Source organism: Polyodon spathula, chromosome 2, assembly GCF_017654505.1.
Source record: "Polyodon spathula isolate WHYD16114869_AA chromosome 2, ASM1765450v1, whole genome shotgun sequence".
Taxonomy (NCBI): Eukaryota; Metazoa; Chordata; class Actinopteri; order Acipenseriformes; family Polyodontidae; genus Polyodon; species Polyodon spathula.
The window spans coordinates 44,035,395-44,059,550 of NC_054535.1; the positions used below are offsets into that span (position 1 = coordinate 44,035,395).

Consider the following 24,156-nt stretch of genomic DNA (forward strand, 5'->3'; position numbering starts at 1 on the left):
TCAGGGCTCTATGGGGGCCATACCATCACTTCCTGGACTCCTTGTTCTTCTTTACGCTGAAGATAGTTCTTAATGACTTTCACTGTATGTTTGGGGTCGTTGTCATGCTGTAGAATCAATCTGGGGCCAGTCTGATGCCTCCCTGATGGTATTGCATGATGGATAAGTAACTGCCTGTACTTCCCAGCATTGAGGAGACCATTAATTCTGACCAAATCCCAAACTCCATTTGCAGAAATGCAGCCCCAAACTTGCAAGAAACCTCCGCCATGCTTCACTGTTGCCTACAGACACTCATTCGTGTACCGCTCTCCAGCTCTTCGGCGAACAAACTACGTTCTGTTACAGCCAAATATTTCAAATTTTGACTCATCAGTCCAGAGCACCTGCTGCCATTTTTCTGCACCCCAGTTCCTGTGTTTTTCGTGCATAGTTGAGTCGCTTGGCCTTGTTTCCATGTCGGAGGTATGGCTTTTTGGCCGCAAGTCTTCCATGAAGGCCACTTCTGACCAGACTTCCATTCTTACTTTACAGCATTTTTTCACACCTGCCTAAAACTTTTGCACAGTACTGTGTCTTTCACTTTTATTTTTTTAAATTTGTAATTAGCTGTTTTCTTGTGTATGGATTTTATTCCACCCAGTTACTGGGCAGCGTGTCTCAAGGTGGCATTTCAATTGAGTCTTAAGAACCCAGTATGTTTCACCAAACTGTACTTCATAAGTGAAGCACGTTGAACAAACACACACACAACACAAGAAAAAAATGTGTTTGCAGTTGCATAATGTTATTTTGATGAGCAAATAATGAGAAAACGACATTTTAAACTGATTTGCTGCTAAAGTGCTTTTGTCTGCACTGTATGTAATCTAAACAAAGTAATGTACACTATACAGAAATAACTGCAATAAAAGTAATGTTGCGTTTTCTTGTGGATCATACCACCAAAGGACCATTAAAAAAAATAAAAATAATAATCTTTATGTTCATAAGATTGCTATTCTCATACAAAGACCAAACAAAACTACTTCACGCTGGATTTATAGACCTTGGATTAATACAATACATGTTGGTATTCTCAACCCTTTCATAACTGCTTATGAAGAGAGTCTGTGTTTCAAAACAATTATTATTTTTAAAACCTTAAAGTGTGAGTCTGGCAGCAAATATAACGCTTCTAAACTAAATCAATCAGGGAACTGGGCTGTTTCCAGTTGGTTGTAACTTTTCTCAAACAGCACAGCGCAGGTTTCCCCAAGTAATGGCAGCTACCGGAAGTTGTTACTTTTTTGCTGATCCTAGTAGAGGCAACTGCTGATTCATTTGAGGTCCAAAGCTGTGATTTGCAGCATTGTTTACACCTTGATGTTATGTGTGCCTGAGTTGTACAGCTTTAAAGTAAAAAATAGGCTTGCTATTTCTTCCCTGATATTGAACTTTTCTTGAGTGCCATACAAAATATTTGTTTTGTCAAATAACAAATCGTTTCTGGTAAAGGCTGTTTAAATTTGCTGTCCTGTTTCATTGTTTTTAATTTTTTTGCAAAAGATTATTACTATTATATTTAATTATTAGTGTTCTTTTTATTATTATTATTATTATTATTATTATTATTATTATTATTATTATTATTATTATTACTTTTACTTTTACTTTAGTGGTTGAAAATGATAGGAAGCCCTTGCTGAAGCCCTTTTTTATTTATTTAAATTTTAATGAAACTGGCTAGTGGTTACTGACAGCCTGTGACCACTAAGCCTGTTGGACCACCTCCAACCCCCCCTTTTTTAACAAGATATGAATATAGTGACCTCTTTGCATGCTGTTGCAAAATGTAACGTTTTAAGAGCACTTCCTTTTTGTTGTATTAGTGCTGATGTAGTCCTTCATAATTGATTCTTGTCAGAGTTCTTTTCATGGGCTATTCTTGCATGGATTCAAATGCTATTATTATATTAGTAATAGTGCTTTAGTAGAGTCATCAAGAGATGCTCTCATACATGCAGTGCTTAAAACAAACATCAAGTTATGTTGTTGTTTTAGGGGGAAGGGTTATAATACTGTTTCTAAAATAAAATAGAAAGTTATGTAAAAAATTTTTTATTAATGTAAATGTATTTGATTACACATCCACAATAACTGACCATTATATGCTTTGCAACAACTGATTTTATTTGCTTATCAATAAATTAACCATATCATTAAAAATGTAAAGTAGTATTGCAGTAGTCAAACCTGAGAAGGAGATTGCATTGAAATAGCATTGTCTATGCATTCAAGCATTCGTCTTGAAAACATATGTTAAGTAACAACATAGTCAATCCTGTGATTTAAACTATTAAAATAAGGCAACCAACCAACTGTAAAATGTTACATAGGGTATTTGCCAGGTTTTTGTTTGTTTTGTGCAACTGCTACGCAAGTCTGCATACAGTAAAATTTAGAATCCCCAAAAGTGATATGCCCAAAATGACTAAATCATAGTAAAAAATAAAAAAAAATAAAAACACACATACAAAATACATTTATAATCACATTTGTGAAGTTACAGTAGTAGGTGGTAGATGGCACCAACCACACGTTTTTGTCTAGATTATAATACCAACAAGACTGACCTCTAGTGGACACCAGCAGAATGACAACTACAATTGTATTCGTATGGCAAAATATAATGTGAAAATCTACATTTTAAAGGGCTTGTTGATCCATTCACATACATTCCATTCAAAATTAGAGACAAGGTAGGCAGATGATGGAATAAAATTGGCTCAAAAGACACTAATTTATGAGAACAAAAGAACTGCATTGCTGTAGAAATGTAATCTTATAGGGAGTTGGGGACTGGTGACTGCCAATTAAATGACTGGATGCACTTAATGTGGAAAAAAAACAGTAATGATTGAATTGTTTAGTAACATGTTTTATTAGACAAACATACGTTATTTATACGTTTATTAGAAAAACTGACAACCAAAACAGGACCAAATATACGACAACAATAATAATTACTATTACAGCTTTTTGTCTAATAAGTACAAGTGCAGTATGAGGCAAGTAAATAAACATGTAGGCCACTAGTAAATATTAGATTTAATAAAGAATACATTTGGAGTTTCAACAAATTTCTTTTGACAAAAGACAGCCAAATGGTCAAGGTTAATCTATGCACTAATAAGAAACTGCATTTATACATTATTTGTTCTGGAGGTCCCCAAATAGTGTCACTTCCCAGGAGGGGTGATCACATTGTATTCAGCCTGGACCAGGACAAAGCTGTTTTCACGTATCTTGCGTACTTGCACCAGTTCTCCACTCTCTTGGACGTGGATAATGTTGCTGCCCTGTTCGCTGAAGGACACCTCAGTTCGCTTGTGGCAGTGCTGAGCATGAAGGTATCTCAAGCCAGCTGCCAGGGCCATGCCCAAGGCAGCCGAGCAGCCTAGGAGAATGCCCAGTTCAGCGGCATCAAGTTGGGGTCCATTCCTAGGGCCTTTCCCTCCCTGGCCTGGAGCCCCGTTCTTCCCAGCAGGGCCCGTTTCGCCTCCTGCACTCGCGTTTCTGGCTACGACACCCTTCTGCTCCCTGGACCCCCACTTCTCTGTCTGCTGAAGGAAGTGTGCCAACAACCTGTGTGTCACTACATCAGTGCCGGATTGCCTCGGCGCTGGGGAGGGTTTGCCAGCCACCATTGAGATGCCCTGCTGGTTAAGATCTTCCTGGACTGGAGATGAGTGTGTAGTAGGTGGAGGTGTGGCAGCTGACAAGGAATCTTCAACACTGGAACTCATGGTGCTAGCCTTAAAATACAACACACAAATGCAACAGGTTTGGTATGCATTAGTTTGTGCTGATTATTATACCACTGTGTTAAACATCACTAAAAGAAACTGAAAAAAGAAATCCTATAATAAACACGAGGATTTTTCAATAATTCAAAGGATATCAATATTTGCAAAAGTGATGTAAATATCTTTGTATAGATAAATGTGAAATGGGAGAATATGAAAGAACGTATCATGTAAGATTAGTAACTTTCATTTATGGTATAATTTTCCAACAATTCAAGGGAAAAAAAAAATACGTAGGACTCAACCAATCAAGAAATAACCGCAACAAATAAGAAAATCAACAAATCTATAGTAGAACACCATGCTAAAAGGATTAAATAGAAAATAAAAATATAGCAGCAAGGAGACTGGACAGCAAGCACTGATGCCAAGAGGTGCAAGAATCACACCATCAGTTAGGATGTCTCACACCACCACCAGCTGAGGGAGCTAGTCAAACAACCAAAGTGGGTCAGGAAAAAAACAAACACTGCAGCAATGGCAAAGATACAAATGTTTGTAAAGTTAAGTCTTGTGACTGCTTTAGAGTTTGACTTTAAATCTCAAAGGGGAATTAATTTATTTGGACAAAGTAACTCTGCAAATATAGAAAACACAATCAAAGCAATATGCCATGAGGATGAACCGCTTCCCTGTAGAATGCTGCATTATGTCATTAAATCAAAGCACAATATGTGTAATATAGTGATGGTAAAACTAATTTATAATCAAGTTAAAGCAATTCAAGTGATTTACAAGATGAGTCATTCTAACCAAGGCACCAGCAATATTAGTGTCTTTGTTATACCCAGATCTCCCGGCATAACTACATTTTATGCAATTAGGCAAAGCATGAACAGCAGAAAATCTTTGAAATGTAAACTTTAACAAACCGATAAACAACCCTCAGAGCATACAACACAACCACAACCTTGAAATATCTAACAGTCACAAAGTTCAGGGTTTGTCCCTTGTATCATATCTCACATTGATTAATTAATCACCACATACAATTTTATTTTATAAATTAAATACTCAGGACCTATAGACGCATATGTCCAACAAAGCCATGATATCACTGCAATGATCCTTGGTATTCCAAACTAAACCAGGAACTCCAACCAAATGCTCTGGATTCTGACTCATCTTAATGATCTCCTGCCATTTGGACTTTTCCACTCCACCAAAAGCACTAACCAGATGGGACAATATTAGTTATTTAGCCAGCCTTTAATTGAAACGTTTGTTTTACTCTAAATCCAAACTGATGATTTCAACTTCCAGCATTATTAAACTGACCGCTTAACTGACAAGGGCGCACACCACACTTTCCAGCTTCAGGCAAAAAAAAGAAAGACAAAAACATCTTACGTGTCCATCTTCACCACAGTTCCTGCATGGCTGAATCACACCGTTTGCACTATGGCTTTCTGTTCTGAAAAAAAAGCACACCATTTGGGAACAATAAATGTGCAGGAATATGAAAAAGGTAAGTAGAGTCTGAAATACAGGTTATCTACTACTTTGGTTACTGTTGCAATTCACTGTAGTTGCTATTAAGAACTGACCCCAAATGACTGTCAGCTGTTACATTAAGCTGAAAAATGTAGAGGCATTTTAGCAGGATAGGTTTGTGTGTAGAAGCACATTCACCAAGCAGTAAATTAGACCTTAAAACAGTGGAACGAGAAAAGCAAAGGCAATTTGAAACCTCTTTTAGCAATCTCTTGAATGTATACCTATTTCAAAGCTCTTAACTAGGTAGGTGACTGCTTTTCTATAAACTAGCCACCGGTTTGGCATGGATGCTGATTGTGGTGCTTTTATACTGTACCAACGATTTACAAGGGGATAGTGATGAGCGGTTTTCAAAGCTGGTGGATAAGGGAATGATTTGTCATCTTGTGATTATCATCGTTTTGACAGCTTGGTAGCCCTGTTCCTAAGGCCTTTTGACGAAAGTCACTTTTAAATTGGAACCAAACAGTAAAGTATGGTGGTTTTTCCCGCTGAGTGCTAAATGACACAGGATAGTGCAGCTGGGTCCTTTTCTGTGAAATATTTAAAATAGTGTATGTGGTGGATGGGAGTGAACATACACCGCCAAGGAGTACAAGAAACATAAAACACATAGAATCGTTCAATTACTTTATCCTGTGTATCCAATGCAGGAAAACAGGAGCTGTCTTTTGTTATTTTCATACAGTCCCCTTACCTCCCATGCAGTATGATAATGTATGTTATCTAAGAGCAAACTGAACCATTCTGAATGATGTATGTACAATTACTGGGGAAAATATTGTACTACTGTTATAGCTACAAAATTAGCTAAATCATGGCTTATGTTGCTACAGAGGAAAAAATTGCTAACTGACACATCATTTAAGGTAAAAATATACAGTAACCACAGATGGTGTTTAAATGGTGTTTAAAAGTTCTGTTCAAGTACTGAGATGTTTTTCTATTGTTCAATCTAGTTATCTTGCCATATATGCCTATACAATCTTTAAAAAAAATGCATTAGACAAGTTATTGTTTATTTCCCCTTGACATTTTAGCATTAAGTTAAATCCATAAAGTGATGTTTTATGAATGGGGTTGAGATTGTGCTCAGTATTTTATTAAATTCAGGTTAGCACCGTTACAAGGAACAAAAAAATAGCTTGACTGTCCACTTGTTTGCTATTAATCAATATCGGTTAGCTTAATTTGCAAATGTCAGTGTTGACCTGGGCTGAACACGTCAGCAAAGATATTAACGTGAGACTAACCGTTAGATTTAGTTTGTTTATAATGAGGAGATATGAGTCAATCCCTTCTGCACAGCCTCCTCGTGCTCATAGCTATAGGCAAATCATGTGTACACTTGACAACATGTGCATCCTGTTGCTTTGAAATGCTCCAGTGTGAATGTGCCTTAAAGGTAAGAAGCAGGACATGTGTCTTTTCTGGAGCAAGGTACTGAACATATTGGATGCATCCTGCAGGGTGCACTAGATAGCACACATGCCTCCAGCCATAATGTGACATGTAGATATTCAGCTCAAGGCATCAGGCATCTGTAAAGGCTTTGAAGTTGGTCACGTTTTATAGATTTGGCAACTAGCCCAGTTTGGAGATCAGTCCCACAGATACAAATTAAGGGGGCATGAAATGAATGGGCCAAAAAAAAAAAAACAAGCTGGTTTAGATTCCTCTTCAATCCTTTTAATCCTGCAATATCTGTGGACTCCAGCATTATATGAGTCCTAGTATGCCAACATCTTGTAGTGATTATTATCAGGCATAATGGTGCTATCTGAGAACAGGATTCAAAGACGTTCCTGCTCATGATGCATTATACATGTAACAGTTGTTTTTTAAATAATTGAAATCAAAATGCATTATGACAACGTACACATTACATGAACTCAATAGGACATAATATGCACAGCGTGTATTTTAAAAGATTAAAATACTTAAGAAAAGCATATTTCCAATCGCCCCATTCCTCAAGCTGCCCTTACCTGCAGGGGTAGAACAATGCTAAGAGGAGCACAGTGTTTACATTTGCAAAACAAATCACATAGCATGATGCAGTTAAACAGTTCTAATATCAAACCTATTTTTTCACATTTTAATCTCTTTTAAAAAGGGCTGAAAACATGTCTCTGGGCATCGCAGTTGCTGAAACAAAGCCAATCTGTGTTGCTCACAGTAGTACCTACCTTTCCTGTGTCTGGTGTTCAGGAAGCTCTTCTGCTAGTTGTGTTTGAGAGGAGTTCTCCTCTTTCCCTGGAATCACTGAAGGTTCCTGGGTTCTGTTGTTGAGAAGACCAGGGGCATCTCTCTGGCCAATCAAAGGAGCTCCCGAGGTGAATTTTCCAGTTTCCTTTTTTCCTACGTCTTGGGTTGGATGTTTGTTTAATATCGGTCTAGGTGTGAGGTATTGAACTTCTTTGTGTGTCACAGCAAAAGCTGAAAAGAACAAAGTGTGTTACAAAAATTCTAAACAGCTCAAATAAGGAAACAATTCTGCTTTGGTTCGGGAGCAATGACATGCTATGTATTTTTTTCTATTAATCACGAAAATCAAGCGCCGGCGATAGCTGTAACTGTGGTAAAATAAAGTGTAGCAAGGGCATTATTGGCAGACTGTCAAACAAAGCAGAAATTCACAACAGATTCAATAGGGTATTCCAGTAATACCCTTCTCAATCCAGTCCGTCATCAACTGCAGCTGAACACCACTCTTGTTCCGTATAGGTGGAAGAGGAGAACTCGCTCGTTGGGTCGGTCTTGTCGGAAACAGTGGGGCTGTATCCAGCCATCTCGACCCAATGAGTTGTCTGAACAGTGCTCAATGCCAACCACCACCATTTCCTCCAGATCCCTGAGCCAGCAGCCAAGGGTCTCTCCTCAACCATGGAGTGTGGAGGAAACTGCTCACGACACAACAATCACAGTCGGGCAGTGTAATTGCGAGGGGCTTTGACCGGAGCAGCAAGACCAGCTGCGGAAGCTGTTGTTGAGATTCCGTCACAGCTTCGCTGCTATGCTAAGGCCGAAGAAGCAGGCCGGACACATTTGGTCCAGCAGAAAATCGACACGGGGGTCGCCGTGTTGATTAAAGTGAGACCCCGCCAAGTTCCACTGGCTCATTAGCCAGATGCGGAGAATGCTGGATGCAGGTCTGGAGGAGCCTTCTGAAAGTCCCTGGATGGCCCCGGTAGTCATGGTCCCTAAAAAGAACTGCGTTCTGCGTAGACTACCAGCGGTTGAATAAGGTCACTAGAAAGGACTCTTACCCACTTCCCCGCATAGACGAATCCCTGGACCTGATGGTTGGTTCCTCGTGGTTCACGTCCTTGGACCTAAGGAGTGGCTACTGGCAGGTAGTCCTCGCCCCTGAAGGGGTTGATGCCATTTGGACTTTGCAACTCTCCTACTACTTTCGAGTAGCTTTGGAGCGGACACTAACTGGCATCCCCCAGTGGTGCTGCCTTGTCTAGCTGGATGACTTGCTGGTGCATGGACTCAGCTTTGAAGAGGCCCTTATATCTCTCCAACAGATGCTGCAATGCCTGGAAGCTGAACTCAGACAAGTGTCGTTTCATGAGGAAGAAGGTCAACTTCCTCGGACAACAGGTGGTGGGGTCAGGACATCAGCACCGAGGCGGACAAGATCAGCGCCGTGCAGGACTGGCTTACCCCTGCTAACCAACAACAAGCGAGGGCCTTCCTGGGATTGGCCTCTTACTATCGGCGGTTCATGGCCAACTTTGCAGACAAGGCAGCTCCCTTGAACCGCCTCCTTAAAAAGGGCAAGTTGTTCTACCGGAGCCCCGACTGCCAGTCTGCTTTTGAAGAGTTAAAGGCGGTCTTGACTAAATCCCAGGTACTCTTTTCCCCCTCACCCAGGATAGCCATTCTTGCTGGACACTGATGCAAGCAACCTGGCGATCTGGGTGGTCCTCTCCCAACGGGGACCAGAAGGAGAGTGGGTGCTGGCCTACTACAGTCAGGATTTAACCAAAGCGGAGACCCGCTACAGCGTGACTTGGCGGGAGTTGTTGGCTATGGTGGTGAGGGTGCATCAGTGCTGACACTACCTCTGCGGTCTTCTGTTCACTGACCCGACCATCCACACCGCTCTGCAGCGGCTACTGACTTTCCACTGCCAGAGAAAGGAGGACCGGGAGCCAGAGCTGCGAGCAGAGCAGCACGGAAGAGGCTTGGGTGACCCAGCCCCGCTAGCAACCTGTGGGCAGCTAACCACAACGGAGGCAGCCAAGTGGCGCCGGCTGCAGGAGTGAGACCCCGATCTCCTTCCTGTCTTGGAGTGAGTGGAGCGGCGGCAGCATCTGTCCTGGGAAGCCATTGCCGGGCTCTCTCCGGTCGTGAAGGGGCACAGTGGTCCCGCTTGATTATCTGGGAGGGTGTCCTGCAGTGTCACTGGGAAGCCCCTGTAGAACAAAAAGGCCAATGCTTCAGTGATGTGGTGGACTACTGCCGTTGTTGCGATGACTGCACAGCCAGGAGGGGACCGGCAGATCAGTCGCGAGCCCCCTCCAGCAGTTCCTGGTCGGTGGGCCCATGGAGCAGATAGGAGTCTACATTCTGGGCCCCTTCCCCTGCTCTGAAAGGGGGAACCTCTTTGTCCTGGTTGCCATGGACTACTTTTCAAAGTGGCCCGTGGCATATGCCCTACCCAACCAGGAAGCAGAGACTCCACTCTGATCAGGGCCGGAATTTTAAGTTCCAAGTTATGGTACGGATGTGCAGCCGGCTAGGAATTCGCAAGACCCGGACCACCCTGCTCCACCCCCAAAGCGATGGGTTGGTGGAACGGTTTAACCGGACCTTGGCAACCCAGTTGGCCATCACGACTGCCACACAACAAGACGACTGGGACTTGTAGCTTCCCCTGGTCCTGTTGACGTGTTGCTCGGCTGTGCAAGAGGCCCTTCTGATGCTAGGACGGGAGCTGTGGACACCGGCAGCATTGGTGTTTAGCTGACCACCCACGACTCTAAGGCGATTCCACCGGAATATGCTTGGCGGCTCAAAGACCAGCTTAACCTTGCCCATAAGTTTGCTCGGGATCAGCTTCAGGCGGCAGGCCGCTGCCAGAAGCGAAAAGGCAAAAAGAAAGCCGCTTCGAGCCGGCAAGCTGGTCTGGGTGTACAACCCGCAGCGCAAGAGTGGTCGCTGCCCCAAGCTGGACAGTGCTTGGGTGGGTACATGCCGGGTGCTGGAGCCACTAGGGGAAGTCATATACTGGGTGCAGTTTCCTAACCATGGCCAGAAAGTGTTACTGCACCAGGATTGACTTGCCCCCTACTGAGGGCTGGCCGGGGGATCGCTCCTGCCCGCAGAGACACCGGTGGAGCAGTTTTGTGGATCGCCCCCTGGAGCAACGCCTTCAGCGGGACCTGTTAGTCCACCAGCTACCGCACCCAGAGCAATCGGACCAAGGCCACAGAGGCCAAGGCTGAGACCCTGCTGTTTTCTGGACAATGAGAACTTAGGAGGGGGCCAGCATGCTGACTACTTATTAACAACCCGGAAGAAAGTATGGTCAACAACAGTGCACAGTTTGTGTTTGGATTGTTTTTGTACAAATAACGCTATATTTATTTATATTATTAATTCTTACTTTAATCAAACTATACAAGTAGTATCGAATTTGCACAGTCCTGAATAATGTAATTGATTTATTCACTGCAGTTCTTTCAACCGTTTTCATAAGAACATTTAACTAAAAATAAACTTGTAGATACTGCAAAAGATTCCCAATTGTAGTGTGCATTAACAGAACAATACATTTGGACGAACATTTATCAATGCCTTTATCGATTATTTTTAACACAAAAGGCTTGTCTAAACATATTACTAACCCTATTGAATTTAGTCACTTTTTAGTTCTACTGTAGCATTTTAAAGTGTTAAACTATTTGGATTTAATGTCTAATTAATCTGCCTGTAATTCCTTGATTTGTTCTCATGCTATGACCTCAAAGTTAACAACTTTTTGTAAGATATTTGAATTAAACTGAAAAAAAAAAAAAAAAAAAAAAAAACCCATTGCAATAAACTAAAATAAATTAATTCCTGCTTGTTCCCATCTTTAAGGTTAATTTATATCCAGTCCTGTGCTAGTTCCCTTTCCAATTGTTTTATTAAACTGCATCTGTTTTAATTACACTATGTAACACAATTTTTGTTCCTGGGTAGTAAGTGTTATTTCCTATTTGCTTATGCCTCAAAAGTATAGAAAATAACTATTATTCCCCACAAACTTTGCTTTTGTCTTTTCGTTCACATAAAGTCAGAAAAAAACAACATATAAATCCAAATTAACATGTATTTATACTAAAGTAATACAAAAATGACTACAAAAGATTTAGAAGTGAGTAGTTTTTCGGGATTTACGATTATACTGTAAATCACTTTCACGAATCATCCCCCAAATGTAGTCTCCCATCATGTTCTCGTTATACTGTCCTTGGTAGCGGCATTCAAAGTCCAGTATATCCTGGTGGAAGCGCTCGCCTTGCTCCTCCAAGTACGCTCCCATGTTCTCCTTGAATTTATCAAGATGAGCATCAAGGATATGGACTTTGAGGGACATCCTACAGCCCATTGTGCCGTAGTTCTTCACCAGAGTCTCAACCAGCTCCACATAGTTTTCGGCCTTGTGATTGCCCAGGAAGCCCCGAACCACTGCGACAAAGCTGTTCCAAGCCACTTTCTCCTTACTAGTGAGCTTCTTGGGAAATTCATTGCACTCCAGGATCTTCTTTATCTGTGGTCTGACTAAGACACCAGCTTTGACCTTTGCCTCAGACAGCTTAGGGAAGAAGTCTTGAAGGTACTTGAAGGCTGCCGACTCCTTATCTAGAGCTCTGACAAATTGTTTCATAAGGCCCAATTTGATGTGCAGTGGTGGTATCAGCACCTTCCGGGGGTCCACCAGTGGCTCCCACTTGACATTGTTCCTCCCCACAGAGAACTCTGTCCGCTGTGGCCAGTCCTGCCTGTGGTAGTGCGCCTTGATGTCCCTGCTGTCCCAAAGGCAAAGATAGCAGGGAAACTTGGTAAAACTACCTTGGAGACTGTGGCAGGCTGGCGAGTGGATAGAGGCCCAGAGACAGACTGCAGTTCAAAAAAATAATGATTTTATTATAAATAAACACAAAAATAAAGTGCACAAGGGAAAAACAAAGGGATTTAAACACAAATAAAGCAATACAAAAGAACAAAACTTACAAAATAACAATTTCCAGGCTGGGCAATGTCTTCACTGGATTCACGATTCACAAATCACAAAAACCACTAAACACCAACCTGCTTCCTCAGCTCTCTCCTCCCAAATGAGAAGCTGAGGCCTCCTTTTATGTCAGGTGGCTGGGCGCTGATTGATCGTTAATTAACCTAATCAACCCCAGCCACCTGAACATAATAAACCCAGGCAGGTAGAGGAAATTAACCCCATCCCTGCCAATTTAAAAAGGGCAGAGCTTTGCTCTGCCACACACCTCCCCCCATGTACAACGTACACCGGCCGCAATCGGCCAACTCGCCCCTTCCCCCCCCCCCCCCCCAAGAGTCCAATTATGTCCCTTGAGTGGGCTGTTAAGGTGGGTGGTGGTGGGTGGGGTTGATGTCGGAGCCCCCAAGCCTCCTTTGGTTGAGGGGGCCCCGGATCTCCAAGGTAGAACGACGACGGTGGCCCGGCTCCTTCTAGTGGTGGAGGCGGCAACGGTGGCCTGGCTCCCTCTAGTGGCGGAGGGGGCAACGGCGGCAGACCCTTGGCAACCCTAGAAAACAAAAAGGAGACACCAGCAGTCCCAAGTGATGCGGAGCAGCAGGCAACCCCAAGCGATCCAAATGAATCATCCCTGGGCGGTGCAAGGCAGGCATCCCCATCTCTCCCCTCTGGGAGCGACGGCAGCTCCTCACCCCTCTCTGGCTCTGGGAGCGACGGCAGCTCCTCACCCCTCTCTGGCTCTGGGAGCGACGGCAGCTCCTCACTCCCTCTCTGGCTCTGGGAGCGACGGCAGCTCCTCACCCCTCTCGGGCTCTGGGAGCGGCGGCAGCTCCTCACCCCTCTCGGGCTCTGGGAGCGACGGCAGCTCCTCACCCCTCTCTGGCTCTGGGAGCGACGGCAGCTCCTCACCCCTCTCTGGCTCTGGGAGCGACGGCAGCTCCTCACCCCTCTCTGGCTCTGGGAGCGACGGCAGCTCCTCACCCCTCTCTGGCTCTGGGAGCGACGGCAGCTCCTCACCCCTCTCGGGCTCTGGGAGCGGCGGCAGCTCCTCCTCCCTCTCGGGCTCTGGGAGCGGCGGCAGCTCCTCCTCCCTCTCGGGCTCTGGGAGCGGCGGCAGCTCCTCCTCCCTCTCGGGCTCTGGGACCGACGGCAGCTCCTCCTCCCTCTCTGGCTCTGGGAGCGACGGCAGCTCGTCACCCCTCTCTGGCTCTCGCGAAGGCGGCTCACCCCTCTCTGGCTCTCGCGAAGGCGGCTCACCCCTCTCTGGCTCTCGCGAAGGCGGCTCACCCCTCTTTATTGGAGTGACCGGGGCATCTCCCATGTCTACCGCCAGGTAATTAACCACCATGAGGGCAACCTCTGGGATGGACGCTGGGTGGTGTTGTTCCTCCCACTGTTCCCACCTCTCCCCATCTCGACGCCACAGCATGTTGATAACTATGGGGAGATCGTGGACGAGGTCTGCCTCAGGGTGCATCAACCAGTCCCAGATCTCCTGGGACGGTGGTGAAGGTGGTGGTGCTGGAGGTAGTGGGGTGGCCCCTGATGCCCGGGGTGAACACTGCACCTCTTCCTGGGCCTGGTTGTAGGGGCATCCTGCCCAGTTGTGGCCATCCTCCTCGCACCGGCCACACCAGTTTGCCGGTGGCACATCTGGGCAGGACCGCCAACGATGGTCCTCCTTCCCGCACCAGGAACACCAGGGGAAGAGGCTGGCCGGGTCCTCCAGTGGTGGCTGCAGCAGCTTACATTTCTTCAGCTGCTGCTTGTCCTGCCTTTGCCGCTGTCTGCTCTTCTTTCCCATTTTTTTTTTTTTTTAAATTATCCCAAAAATTCCAAAAAAATAATAAAAAATACTGCTCTGAGCCTCTAGGTGGCGCTATCCTACTTCTGACACCATATGTGGCAGGCTGGCGAGTGGATAGACGCCCAGAGACAGACTGCAGTTCAAAAAAATAAGATTTTATTATTAATAAACACAAAAATAAAGTGCACAAGGGCAAAATAAAGGGATTTAAACACAAATAAAGCAATACAAAAAAACAAAACTTACAAAATAACAATTTCCAGGCTGGGCAATGCTTTCACTGGATTCACGATTCACAAATCACAAAAACCACAAACACCAACCTGCTTCCTCAGCTCTCTCCTCCCAAATGAGAAGCAGAGGCCTCCTTTTATGTCAGGTGGCTGGGCGCTGATTGATCGTTAATTAACCTAATCAACTAATCAACCCCAGCCACCTGAACATAATAAACCCAGGCAGGTAGGGAAAATTAACCCCATCCCTGCCAATTTAAAAAGGGCAGAGCTTTGCTTTGCACTGCCACAGAGACCCATCAGGAATGCCACCATTGCAGCCTCTTGATGCCATCTCAGAAAAATGCAGATATGTATCCATTTAGGCAGCTGGAACTAAACTGAACTGGTGGGCTTAAGGCCCCTGTATTTATACTACTATTTATATTACTGGAAAGTATCTAGAAGTTACTCCAAGTTTACTCAGCACTGAATCTATCTGGAATGTTCTGGAAAATAGGTAAATTTCAAAATATCACTGTCCTGGTCACAAAAGCAAAGTTTGTGGGGAATAATAGCCATTTTCTATACTTTTGAGGCATAAGCAATTAAGAAATAACACTTACTACCCAGGAACCAAAAAAAATTTGTTACACAGTGTTATTAATTTATAAAGATTGTATCACTCTGATCTTTTTAAATTTTTATTTCAAACTGACTTCAAACAAAATCTTCAGGAAAGGACACAGATTTTTTGGCATGGGAATTGCTGTCTGACTAAACCGTCAAAGCTGGATGTCTTGTGCCATCTCGTGTTATCTATGACTGCACAAAAAACAACCAAATCAGGGGTCCCTGGAGCCCAAGAATAATCTTGAGACATAATATCAAACGGCACCACCAGGGGGAGAAACAAGCACAGAATGGCCAGTGTCCTCATTTTGTTCCTAAATCAATCTTGGCTGGTAATCTTTTCGAAAAAGTAATGCATCCAAAAACTCAACCTATTGGAACTCAGGTGTGTTTCACTGTTCTCAAATGCTCAACTATAGACATGGGGTATATAGGGTACATTTTAGAGCAATTCACAATAAAGATTCTTGAAGTTTTGGAGTTCATTTTCAGATTACATTTAAGATTTTTTGAACAAGAAGTCCAATGTATGCTAATCTAGGGATCCAAGGAGCCTATAGTAATGGACCTCTGTCTAATGCATAACCTACCCCTGTAAGAGTTCATATTTGATGCCAAGGTCATTTGCATATGTCCACCCAAGTAGCAGATAGAGTACAAGGCTCCAAACTGTGGGTAGTCAATGAGAAGGACAGCTCGGTCCAATATACTGTCACACTGCGGAGAGAGTATTTTATTTTCTTTATTACTATTCTGTGCTATTGTGCTCATTGACACCTACAACTATAAGGTGACTTATTTTACTTGCAAGAGTTATCGATTTATTATTTTCAACAGTAAAGAATGCACCAGAATGCAGTACCTGTGGTTGTTGTGGGGTCTGTCTGGGTTATGTCTCCTTCTGTGGTGTCTGCAGAGGTAAAGTTTCTGTGCGTTTGATCATGCACAATAGGAGACTCAATCCGTGCCCAGTAAATGAAGTACGACTGCACCACTGTTATACTGAAAAAGAAAGAATAAAACAGTGTATTCAGAATAAAGCAGTGTAATCAGGTTAGCATCAGTATACTGACGTCTGTATGCACTTGGCCACCTTGGAATAATGTTTATTAATAAAATGAAGGACATTGAGGGCATCATGTGGGTTGTCCGTCATCTAATCCCTCCATTTGGTGAATATTTTATTTTTGTAGTACTTTAACATGATTCTGGAAAACTGTCAATTTTGGGGGGACGTGAAGTACTGTACAGTGATTATCTGCACATATTATTTACAGTATTAGCCTCTTTCAAGGGATACCTGCCCATTCCATCTTCTAATGAATGCCCTGTGCGGTGGAAAAGTCCAATATTTTACCTGCTGGAGGTTTGAGCTTGGACATTTTTTGGATGCCTGGAATTAAAGTGCTCCTTTAATTGGGACCAGGGTTTCAGTGGCTAGATAGCACAGCATGTGTTAATTTCTAACTAGAACAGTGACCATCAAAGAAAGATGGGCGACTCAAGAAAGGTGCTCTGTAATATTTTTCCTTCCCGAGACTTTTCAGAGAAGAAAAAGGATAAGGGGAGCAGTAAAATGGTACTGATTACAAAACCTTTCAAAAACCTTAACTATGCTTTTACAAGAGGTAGTGTATGGTAAATCAGCTAGGAAATGTCATTCAACAGTTACCGTCAATGTTGTCAACAACACACCAGTATCCAGCAATACTGTGCATGAGAGAGCAAATATTTGTTATTTTAATCTAAAGTGTGTGGAGGTGTTTCTTCCAGGTGAACAGCATCCAAGGGCAGAAACCCATTCTAAGTTTCTAACACCATACATAGCAACATGCAGTTATGAATTTGCTCGCAGATGAACAGAAAGCTCCTGTCGGAACAGGTGCTGTAAAAAATTCTGTAAAAGGGGAGTGTCAAGTCTCAAGAAAACCGTTCTTACAAGAAACGTATGTCTCCAGAGGGATGATCGGGTGCCCTCCATACAAAGGAGAGGTTTCTCTTCAGGGACTTGTCAGAGTGGGTCACAGTGTCTCCCTCCTCCAGGCAGCTCAGCAGCTTGGAGCCAGGTGGAGCGACAACAAAGGAGCCTGTGATGTGATCATCAGTGACACGGCGCGCTTGAATCAGGAACCCCATGAAGTTTCGACTGCTCCTCACCACCACTGCAAACAACAACGTTAGAACATAGGAAGTTATTGGGTGAAGTAGAATTACATGCTAAAATAATGTGAAGTACAGGGGTGAAAGCCTACCCATGCTGACGTCCCAGCCCAGCCCAGTTCTGATGTGTCATCCCACCCTGAATGCCACCAAATAAACAACCAAAGTAAGTAACCCCATAGCTGGGACTTTAATTAGCAAATCCCTTTCCTATGACAAATAACATGCCTGTGCACTTTCCTGATGACTCATTTTACTGTGCCAGCCTGAATCATTCATTGAGAAAATAAAATACAAATATAGTGGACCCAATGAAATTACAGGAAAATAAGTACATAAAACTCCTGCATTATTGCTCTTTTTGTGATAATATCCTGTACCTCTCATAAAAGTTTTACATTATATTTGCACAACATTTTTGCAGTTTTACCACGCTTTTTCCATAGTTATTCTATGCATCTACCATAGTTTACACTGGTTTGCCATGTTTACTAATATGCTTTAACATAACTTGTTATTATTTACAATGCATGCCTATGCTTTACTGTGCTTTTACTATGGTAAATGGTACTATGGTATTATTCTTTTACTATGGTAAATGGTACTATGGTATTATTCTTTTACTATGGTAAATGGTACTATGGTATTATTCTTGTACTATGGTAAATGTTTATAAAGTATGTACACCTCTATTTACAATAAATTACAGTATTTATCCAACCTGAATATTTTTCAATCTGTCTGAAGCATTCTTACCTTCATCACCAGAAATGTTAGAATGTGGTGGAGCTTTATTGTAGAATGTATACATCGCCAGTGCTGTCTGCTCGTCTGGCATTTTCAAAAGGTTGTATAACTACATCAAACAAGTCTAATTGGGCCCTGAGGCCTTAAGAGTTACAGGGGTGACCTAGAAGAACACTGACCCTCAAAGTGCGTGCAGCTAGTTACAGTGGCTCTCAAAAGTATTCACCCCCCTTGGACTTTTCCACATTTTATTGTGTTACAACATGGAATCTAATATTTAATTATGAGTTTTTGCCACTGATCAACAGAAAGTCCATAATGTTAAAGTGAAAAATAAAATCTACAAATTGTTTTAAATTAATTACAGATATAAAACAGAAAATAATTGATTGCATAAGTATTCACACCCTGAGTCAATATTTGGTAGAGGCACCTTTGGCAGCTATTATAGCCATGAGTCTATTTGGATAAGTCTCTACCAGCTTTGCACATCTGGACTGCAATGTTTGCCCATTCTTCTTTACAGAATTGCTCAAGCTTCGTCAAGTTGGATGGGGACCTTTGGTGAACAGCAATTTTCAACGCTTTCCACATATTCTCAATTGGATTGAGGTCTGGGCTTTGACTGGGCCACTCCAGGACATTGACCTTTTTGTATTTAAGCCACTCCAGTGTGGCTTTGGCTGTATGTTTGGGGTCATTGTCCTGCTGGAAGATTAATCTTCTCCCAAGTCCAAAGTCTCTTGTAGACTTCAGCAGATTTTCCTCCAGGATTTCTCTGTACTTTGCTGCATCCATTTTGCCCTCTATCTTCACAAGCTTTTCTGGCCCTGACACAGAGAAGCATCCCCATAGAATGATGCTGCCACCACCATGCTTCACGGTAGGGATGGTGTTCTCAGGATGATGTGCGATGTTAGGCTTGTACCAAACACAGCGCTTAGCATTGAGGCCAAAAAGCTCTATTTTGGTCTCATCAGACCATAGAATTTTCTTCCACTTGCTCTCACAGTCTCCCACATGCCTTCTGGTAAACTAGCCAAGAATTGATGTGAGTTTTTTTCAACAATGGCTTTCTTTTTGCACTCTCCCATAAAGGCCAGTTTTGTGAAGCACCTGGGCTATTGTTGCCATAGGCACAGTGTCTCCCAGCTCAGCCGTGGAAGACTGTAACTCCTTTAGAGTTGCCATAGGCCTCTTGGTGGCCTCCCTGACTACTGCCCTTCTCGCCCATTTGAGGACAGTCTGTCCTAGACAGATTCACAGTTGTGCCATATTCTCTCCATTTCTTAATAATGGACTTTACATTGCTCTGGGGGATATTCAATGCCTTGGAAATATTCTTATATCCTACCCCTGATTGGTGCTTTTGAAGAATCTTTTTCCGGATTTGCTTTGAATGTTCCTTCGTCTTCATGATAGTAGTTTTTGTTAGGAAATGTATTAACCAACTGTAGGACCTCACAGAGACAGGTGTATTTAACCTGAAATCACGTGAGACATCTTAATTGCACACAGGTGGACTCCATTCAACTAATTTTGTGACTTCTAAAGACAATTGGTTGCACCAGAGCTTATTTAGTTGTGTCATGGCAAAGGGGGTGAATGCTTATGCAATCAGTTATTTTCTGTTTTATATTTGTAATTAATTTAATTTTCACTTTGACATTATGGATTTTTTTTGTGTTGATCAGTGGCAAAAACTCCTAATTAAATCCATTTTGATTCCAGGTTGTAACACAATAAAATGTGGGAAAGTCCAAGGGGGGGTGAATACTTTTGAGAGCCACTGTTGATACATAGCAAGCTCTATCGTGGCAACTTTTATCATCGTTTACACTCTGTAACTGTGTGTCACTTTACCTGACCATATGAGGTACTGGATTCCCAAAGGGCTCCCTTCCCTTGTAACCAGGCCACCTAGGTAGCTGACTGCCTGAACTGCCAGGGTAGTTCATCTCTACCGCCACCTCCCATCTTTCACGCCCACCCTCAGCCACTGTTGGATCCTGACTATTTAGGAGAGCCCCTGACAGCTTTTTACCTTCAAGCTCCTTCCATCATCTAGTTTACTTTCAAAGTTCTTTAGTTCCATAAAAATAGCTTTGCTAGTACACATAGAAGATTTACTCCAAAGGTTGTTTCTTTCATGACACTTCTTACTAGGATTTGCTATGCACAGATATTGTCTAAAACACTTTTGAACCCACAAAGGGAAAAATCAACTCAAAAGAGGTCCATTGAAGAATGCCATTGGTTTTACAGTAAAGCAACAGCTACGCTTGCATTTAACACCATATGATATAACTCTAGGCTCAGACCTTTGCTCTAGACTCCAGATGTTTACGTATTCAAGTGTTCTAATACAGCATTTTAAATAGCCTTACAGCAATTAAAAATAGTTTATTGTTAAAACGTGATATACTGAAACTGAGCAAAGATATCTACAGCCACTCTTAAGCTAAACCCATGTTTAGTTGCCTTATAAACCCTGATACTAAATACAGTAGCAATGTGCTGACTGTGGCCCAATCAGCCGAAATCAGCGGAGTGCATCGATGTTTCTCACTCCACAGGTAATTTCACAAGTTCTCCACAGCTCATTAATTCAGCTTATTAGTTCAATCTAATGGCCAATAACCAGAAGTATCAAAGCATTCACTCTGCCAACCAAATCACATCAGATGGTCGCTAGGTTATTGAGAGCCCTGTTAGCATACTTAGGAAATGCAGTTATTTGTTTAGTTATGCTCCCCGAGTCCCAGAGGTTATGAGGGACTGTCACTGATTTATTTTAAGGTCACGCTGTCCCCAGCGTTTTGAAAAGGACTTGCCTTAGAATCACAATTCTTAATTTGCCAAACAGGATAAATGACCAGCATTAAGATTGTACAATCATAGGTTATATTTTTGTCCAACTTTTAAATTTGTCTAAACTGAGTCTTCTACGGTAGACTAGAAGCTACTAGGTCCTTCCTGAGAACAGACCTAAAACATGTCTCCTGTATCATATTATACACATTTTTTGTGATTCCTGCTCAAGGGAATTGTAAAAAAAGAAAAGAAGCCTACAACTTGAAATACTGTCATGTAGATTGACTTTTGTAACCAGACCAAAGATATTAATAAAAATACATAGTAAAGGATCACCCTCTTCAGTCAAGTATCTGTATTACAGGAAGACTTGTATTTTATATCTATACACCACAACTATGGCTGCAATTCTTCAATCCAGATGCAACTCTATATGGTATGCATTATTCCTGTCTAGTAAAAGTGCTGCCTAGACCATTGGAAACAGAAAGGCAAACATATTAGAATTAAACATCTTTGTTTAAGTTCATAAATTAAAAAAAAAAAAAACAAAAAAAAAAAAAAAAAAAAACGTTATGAATATATTTCTTGATAATTCCGATTCATTTTGTAACAATGAAATGGTTTTACACCTTTTAGAGAAAAAAAGGGTGTAGTTCTGATCACCATTTGAGTGAAAAGCTTGTAAAAACAATCCTCCCGATGTATGTTAGTCATGTTCCCTTCAGGCTCCAAGGCCACAAATCTGTCCTTGTCATAAACAGGTTCCCATGAGCAATAAAGTGGCTGTATTAGCTATCATATTTTATGTTATATAAGCCACTGTTCTCCAGTACAATAGTACTCCATTATTTTTAGCAACAGGGAATATCCTGTTCTCTGGTTATATTCATTTAAATGTGGAGCACTGAGGTTAAACACAAGACTGCTGCTTAGCTAACAGAAAGGGGAAGGCTCTCTCACCGGGCACCCAGTCTCCTGGCAGGTAGGAGGCTCTGTCGGTGTGGAGCGTGATGTGGTTGTTGTGTGGGTTGTGAGGCTGAGCTCGGATGTGCCTCGGCTTCATATCAGTACAGGCGGAGGGGTTGGCTCCATGTGAGAATCCAGAGGTATAGGAGACCAGAGTGAGGGCAACTCCCAACCAGCCCACCAGCACTGCGCTGCTTCTCATCCCCTGGAAAACCTTCTGAGACTACGGGATCATGGGAGGGAAACAGTTAACACCACAAGTGTTTATCCATAAGGTTATCCAGCCCTTTTAAAATTGTTCACCCAATCTGAGAACAATTTGAGACTGAGAACAAAACATTGACATTTAGTGTGAGACTCTTATATATGAACTTCTTTTCAATTAAAGACAGGTGCTGAGAGTGACTATAACAATATCAAATAACAAATATAACATATATATAACAGTATCAAACAACAAATATAACATATATATAACAATATCAAATAACAAATATAACAGATATATATAACAATATCAAATAACAAATATAACATATATATAACAATATCAAATAACAAATATAACATATATATAACAATATCAAATGTGATTATTTTTGTCAGAGCTACTACCTTCTTCTATATTTGTATATAGAAGAAATATTTCCAGTATAACAACTTAGGTGTGAGTACAATGTATTCTGTATTACCTATTTATAGCATTGGTACATTTACTCATTTACTTTTCCTTTGGAAACAAATGTACAACATTTTTTAAATACTTTGAAACCAAGAAGTCAAGGCAGTACAGTTTACGATGAAATGCATGCCTCTGAATTTGCAGCATCCCTTTTGTCTTCATTATACTTCTTAGACTGAGGTATGAGGTAGTGAACCACTTCCCACTAAGTGATTTTCACAACATCCAACAACAGCACTAAATGTCAGATAAATCGAGAGTTATTTTATTTTTATTCTTTTTTTCATGAATCAGCAAAGAACTCACCCTTGAAAATGGTTGCTATGTGCAAGAGGTGTGTCTTTATTGGGAAGGAAGTCATTCAAATAATTAATCACTAACATTTTAAAACAGGATGGCTTTTAGGTTTTACTGCTATAAATAGGCACCGGTCAGGGTAGTTTCTGAACCATTGCTGAACATTTTCAGATATAAAATCCATCAAGTTGTCACATGAATATTCCAACTTCCTAATAGATTTTTAAGGTATGAATTGCACTCACATTTTATGTATTCGGACCAAACAATGTTATAATACCAAAATATACATTTTACGCATTAATTATTTTCTGGTGCACTGAAACAGCACTAGTGCTAATTTAGAGCCATTGTTAATTAATCTGTGCTTTTAGTGTCATTAAAATAAACAAATGAAGGCCTGTTGTCCATTTGTGCAAAAGCAAGTGCACATTTTTAGAGAGGAATAAAACCTGAGGCAATATTATAAAAATAGCAAGAAACGACTTAGTAGTTTTATTCCTCTGAAAGTGTGCCTTTGCACTTGCTTCAAAATATTACTTTTATTGGTCCATAAAAGTTCAAGACCGGGAACCACTAGTTTGAAAATATTGGCTAAAATATGCATGCTGTAAATGCCATTCTAGTTTACGTTATATTTTAAAAAAACAATAATCTAGAAAGCTATCTACTATATGGCATAGTGTATCATATGCATGAAAGGAAATGATCTAGTCCAATTAAATTGATTCCTATTGTTTAATCCCCAAGTGAAACCAAACAGGCTAATCTTCATGAGCAGTCCATATCTCACCAGAAAGAATTCTTGCAGAATAGCCTTTAGAAGTTTTCTATACAAAATGTAAAGCAAATACTTCGACAAGGTTGTTATTATCAGTAATAACTTGCAATTAGCATACCAAATCACATCCTAGCCCTACCACCGGCATCCATAAAGTGAAATTACTGCACTTACCTTTATGTGCATTTTCCTTTAGTTTGATGTCTGAGAAGGCCACATGTGAAGTATTTCCAAAATTTGGAACGATACATCCTGGAGAAGAGTTCGCTCCGCTCCCTCTCAAATAGGAAGTGCGGCAGCTGTTGCTTAATACCTCCAGGAACTTTCTGACTCCTCATCCTCTTTTCTTTAATCTCGTTACTTCTGAGCCCCTCTCCCCCCTCACTCTCACAGCTGCAGTCTTTGCCATGTAAATAATGGGGAAGTATCTGTTTCTATAAGAGATCATCTGGGGAGCACTTTATCCTGCCTCAGC

At 41.9% G+C, this 24,156-nt stretch overlaps 1 protein-coding gene across 1 annotated transcript; it reads right to left on the bottom strand.

The window, feature by feature from the left end:
- Positions 1 to 3,049: 3,049 nt before the first annotated feature.
- Positions 3,050 to 24,050, bottom strand: LOC121327987 (reelin domain-containing protein 1-like). The gene is made up of 7 exons (XM_041272397.1): positions 23,856 to 24,050; positions 21,916 to 22,144; positions 17,171 to 17,393; positions 16,094 to 16,233; positions 7,535 to 7,784; positions 5,199 to 5,262; positions 3,050 to 3,797 (listed from the first exon to the last, which is right to left on the bottom strand). The coding sequence occupies exons 1-7, from the start codon at positions 23,865 to 23,867 to the stop codon at positions 3,222 to 3,224; spliced, it is 1,494 nt and encodes a 497-aa protein (XP_041128331.1). The 5' UTR covers positions 23,868 to 24,050; the 3' UTR covers positions 3,050 to 3,221.
- Between the last annotated feature and the right edge of the window lie 106 nt (positions 24,051 to 24,156).

What these genes read in the sequence shown, in the direction of transcription:
- LOC121327987 (XM_041272397.1), bottom strand. An exon ending in TCTGGAGACATACGTTTCTT is followed by an intron (nt 16,234 to 17,170) that starts GTAAGAACGGTT and finishes TTTCTTTTTCAG; the next exon opens with TATAACAGTGGTGCAGTCGT. An exon ending in GAACACCAGACACAGGAAAG is followed by an intron (nt 5,263 to 7,534) that starts GTAGGTACTACT and finishes CTTTTTTTTCAG; the next exon opens with AACAGAAAGCCATAGTGCAA.